Source organism: Sprattus sprattus, assembly GCF_963457725.1.
Source record: "Sprattus sprattus genome assembly, chromosome: 6".
Classification (NCBI taxonomy): domain Eukaryota; kingdom Metazoa; phylum Chordata; class Actinopteri; order Clupeiformes; family Clupeidae; genus Sprattus; species Sprattus sprattus.
In genome coordinates, this window is record NC_137925.1 from 14,948,854 (window position 1) to 14,953,853 (window position 5,000).

At 43.1% G+C, this 5,000-nt stretch overlaps 1 protein-coding gene across 1 annotated transcript in view; it reads right to left on the reverse strand.

Moving 5' to 3' along the window:
• The window catches only part of ntrk3b (neurotrophic tyrosine kinase, receptor, type 3b), a gene marked incomplete at both ends in the record, with an annotated part of 130,047 nt that overhangs the window by 100,610 nt on the left and 24,437 nt on the right, over window positions 1-5,000 (reverse strand). The window contains one exon of the mRNA XM_080841294.1: window positions 2,660-2,734. Within this exon, the coding sequence (XP_080697420.1) occupies window positions 2,660-2,734 (75 nt within the window). The remainder of the gene's footprint in view (window positions 1-2,659; window positions 2,735-5,000) is intronic.

The window sequence follows — 5,000 nt, forward strand, 5'->3', positions numbered from 1 at the left end:
TGGAGACATTGGAGACAGAAACAGAGAAAGAGTGAGGGAGAATTGGGAGAGAAAATGAGAAGTGAGAAATAAAGAGATCAGATAAAGATAAAGAGATTTCCATTATTAATTGATATCCAAAAAAGACTGCTGAAATTGTGGATTCATCTAGAACTACGCCCCCACAATTCATTACATTTCAACCCCAAGATGTCAGTTGGTCTTAAAATGAACTAACCCATTAACCTCTAACACAGGTCAGGTTCAGACCAGCACTGCTATCCAACCACCAATCAAAGATTTCCTCTTTAACACCAAATGAATAAGGAAAACAAAAAAATCTATTTGGAACATTGGAAGAATTAAAACAAAAACACAAATTAGAATGTTATTCGCCATTAGCCATAAAAAGAGAGCTTCAATTGGCAGAATATTTTTCCACTGTCAGAGATATGAAGCAGAGATGGAACCTCACTATACGTATATATACTGTATTTTCTGTATAAAGGCTGAGTGATCGCAGTCTGGCCATAGAGAAAGGCAGACACAAAAAATCATGGTTACCCAAAGAGCAAAGTGTATGTGGTCACTGGATGACAGGGGAGGTAGACACAGAGATGTCAATGCAATAAGTACTTCCTTTCAAACACACTTCACTACCTCAAATTTCAATATTCTTTGCTTTGTATCTGTATACGTATGTACATGAACAAATGTGTATGAGTGAGTGTGTGTGTGTGTGTGTGTGTGTGTTTTACCACATATTTTATATTCTATGTTTCTAGTATTTTCAGTGTTTGATATGTCCTATACTTTGGCAACACTATTGTCTATAAATGATTATGCCAATAAAGCGCATTGAATAGAATAGAATTCAATGGATAAGAGAAAAATAAAGAGAGGTATATCAGCAGAGGGAGACTTGCGTGGGAGAGAGGAGTGAGCCATGACTCAAAATATTATTTCTTGTTATTATAATTGAATCTACTGTTGATTTAGAATATGTCCACATTGATAATGCAAAAAGACATGTCATGTCAATGAAGCCCTTTAAAGTGAACTGAACATCTACTGGGAAAGAGAGAACAAGTGTGAGATAGACACCCAGCTAGGTGAGAGAGAGAGAGAGAGAGGGATGGGGAGAGAGAGAGCAAGAGAGAGATGAGGGGAGAGAGAGAGAAAGGTAGAGAAAGAGAAAGAAAGGTAGAGAGAGTGCAAGGTAGAGAGAAGGAAAGGTTGAGAGAGAGATGGGGAAGGGGGAGATAGGATAAGGAAAGGTGACAGACAGAGTGATAGAGAAAAGTGAATAGCGGGAGAGGTGTGTGTGTGTGTGTGTGTGTGTGTGTGTGTGTGTGTGTGTGTGTCTGTGTGTGTGTATGTGTGTGTGTGTGTGTGTGTGTGTGTGTGTGTTTCTGCTGGGGATGCGAAGCGAGAGCGGAGGCAGGAGGATCCAGATCTGTGCTCAACCCAACTCAACTGAGCTCAGCGGGGAGAGCAGGCATGCGAAGGGGGAAAGCTAGCTTGAAATCAGCCTGGAGAGAGCAATCTGTCACCCTCACCCACAGGTTTACCATGTCATCTATGAGAGCACCTGCAAATACACTCACACCGCAACACACATACAAACACACACAACCCCACACACACATGGATACATACACACACACACACACACTTACACACACAAATACACAGTCCTCACCATACACACACACATATTCACATACAAACGCTCCACTCCTCACCTCACTGCAAACACACAAACACACAAACACACACACACACACATACACACACATTCACACACACTCCGTGAAACACACAGAAACACCACAGGCTGCTGACCACCTACTGCTGTGAGATAGAGGGGGATAATGAAGCACGAGGGGGCAGTAAGGCAAGTACAATAGCAATTACAGGCCCAATCTGGAGGCAGTTCTACATGAAGGTAGCTCCTAATGGCATTCATAGACCCACTGGGCTTCATCCCGGTAGGGGGTTTTGTTGCGTACTGTTGATAGTTCTTTTATCTTGATACAAAGAAAAAAATGTTTTTTTTTTCTCAAACTTGTACATCACTGTAACGACAGATTTGTGGAGGTAATTCAGATGAAGAAAAACTCACCAGTAGGGCATTTTCATACAACTAAGTCAAAGTGACTTGACGTCCTCAATGCAAGCTGCGCCAAATAACTCGAAGTTGGGGATTTTTCTAGAAACATGTGTTCTAATTTCCCTAGTCTTAGTGTGTGTAAAATAATCGTCTCCTAAGTGTGTGCAATAAATAACGATGATTAGCATATTGTGCTTTAATGTTAATGTTAATTGAGGTTTTGCATAGTAGCTTATCTGTAGACGCAAGAGTGGCTGCAGTGAAACACTCAACACATTCACCTAAGGAAGGAAGGGGGGCGGGGGGCTGCCTCCTGCCCCTAATTAAGACCTAAACCCCCCACCCCCAAAGGAAATGGATGCTTATGGATGTACCTCCCAGAGCGAGTATTAATAAGACGGCCCCTAATCTGACACAAGTCCTCCTCCTCGAATGTCACTGCATAATTTGCACACAGTAACCAAGTGTTCATCTATTATTTATGAGGGTAAATGTCTGCTGTCTGCATGCTGTGGTGGTTGGGTGGGTGGGTGGGTGGGTGGTGGTAGTGATGGTGACAGTACTTACAGCCTCTCCAGTCCCGTGTACAGCTCCATGTCCACATCCTTCAGGATCTGCAGGCCTGTCCAGTTCTCAATGTGTCTGAAACAGAGACAACAACAAACGTCAAACTCCTCATTCACATTCAACGTGTCCACATCCTTCAGGATCTGCCGGCCAGTGTGTTTGAGATAGAGACAAGAGCAGGTGTCTAATTCACTAGACCTCACACACGACCAACATGCAAATGTTCCTCAAGATCTGCAGCGCTGTCCACAGTTTCAATGTGTCTGAAACATCAGACATCAAACTCATTCCACCAGACATATATCAACATGTTTACGCTTTTAAGGATCTTTGGAGCTGTCTTATTCTGGATGTGACTGCGAGACAAAAGCACACATCAAACTCACTGAGCCTCAGACATTACATCAACATGGTTACGTTCTAGGATATGCTGTTCTCAATGTGTCTGAGATAAAAACAACAAAATCAACAACAACAACGTCAAACTCCCTGAACCTCACATTCAACATGTTCACCTCCTCCAGGAGCTGCAGACCTGTCCAGATCCATGAGTGTCTGAAGGTGAGAGGATCTATCCTCAAACTGCCAGCACCTCAGCTGTGTTCAATATGTCGATGTTTGTCACTTTCTATAGATTTACGTTTCTATGCATTCTTCACAGACCAGAGCTGACGTACAACTCTCTGAACATCAGAACATCACATGCATTCATGGTCGTATATGTGTCTCAAAGTCACAACTCATGTGACATTGTTCATCAAATCCTCTAGACCTTGCATTTATTCAAAATGGCAATGTATGTCTGGTATGTCTGAAAGAGACATGTTTTCATTCTAGCACCTTCTGTCTGTATAAGTGGTATGTGGAATCATTCATCAAACTCACTAGACATACATTTACATATTTTCATTTTATCTACATATGTATAGATGTATCCAGTTGGTGTGTCTTAAACAGACAAGAGAAGACAAAGCGGCACCCCAGAGCTGTTTCTTTTGTGCCAGAGATGCACAAAAGTGCACATCAGTACCGACATCAGAAACCGTACCAGCGAAAGGAGCAAAAGCGTAAGAATAGAGATTCCTGGCTAATGTTGGTAGTCAACCTCCAGTTCCACAACATGGTGTTGTGAGTGTGAATGTGAGCGCATTGTTTACTTTATTGAGTTAACTATTCCCTTTGAAGAGGCGATTGAGGAAGCCTTTGAGAGGAGGAAGCGGAGATATACGGAGAGCTGGTGGCGTAAGCAAGGGAACGAGGTTGGCAAGCACACACAAGACCAGCGGAGAGAGTTGGTAGAGGCTTTGTAGCACAATCCACCACAACGGTTCTGTTGGATTTTGGTTTTCGAGTACGGTCAATCAAAGGAGATTGAAAGGAGTTGTCTGAGGGTACTGAAAAAGCAGGGCAGTGGTTATGGATAAGGCACTGAGGCATGGGAGTGAATGTGGGCACACACACAGTCACACACACACAGTCACACACACACATGCCTTACACGTCAAGGTACAACACATATTTGGAACAGTTTTAAACATTAAATCAGAGTTAATTGTTCTGTGGTGATGTACTGTGAGGCAATGCTGTGAAAACAGGCACCCACACACCATGTGCATACGCGCAGTACATACACACACACACACACACACACGCACACACGCTAGCACATACACACACACTTACACCCCCCCGCACACACACACACATGCACATACACACTCTAACACATACACACACACACTTACAGTGCATACACACACACACACACACATACCTGCTAATAGTCACATACACACAAACACACACACACGTACATGCACACACACACACATACACACACATACATGCTTACACTCACATATACACAAACACACACACGTACATATGCACACACACATTCAAACACCCCCACACAAACTGAAAACCAAATTCACATACACTTTAATTTATGCGCGCACACTCCACACACACGCACAATACACACACACACACACACAAACACTCCTACACGCATACATGCATACACAAGAATGTGGTCGTCTGCCAAAAATAACCCACGTCAAATCAATCTTTTTAACCCGTGTCAAAGCACAGAAGTCATTTACATTCAGCAAATGTCAGGAACGCAGCAGAACCTAATTGTCTATTCAGAGGGCGCCTGTTGTCAGGCAGGTAAAACAAACCTACAAGAGACCGATGGGAACCCGGGGAGACAGACAGACAGAGAGAAGGGAGGGGATTCATGGATGAGTTGACAGACAAAGAGAGAGGGAATGAAAGAGAGGGAGAAAAGAAGGAGGGAGGAGATACAGAGAAAGCAAGAGAGAGAGAAAAAAGAAAT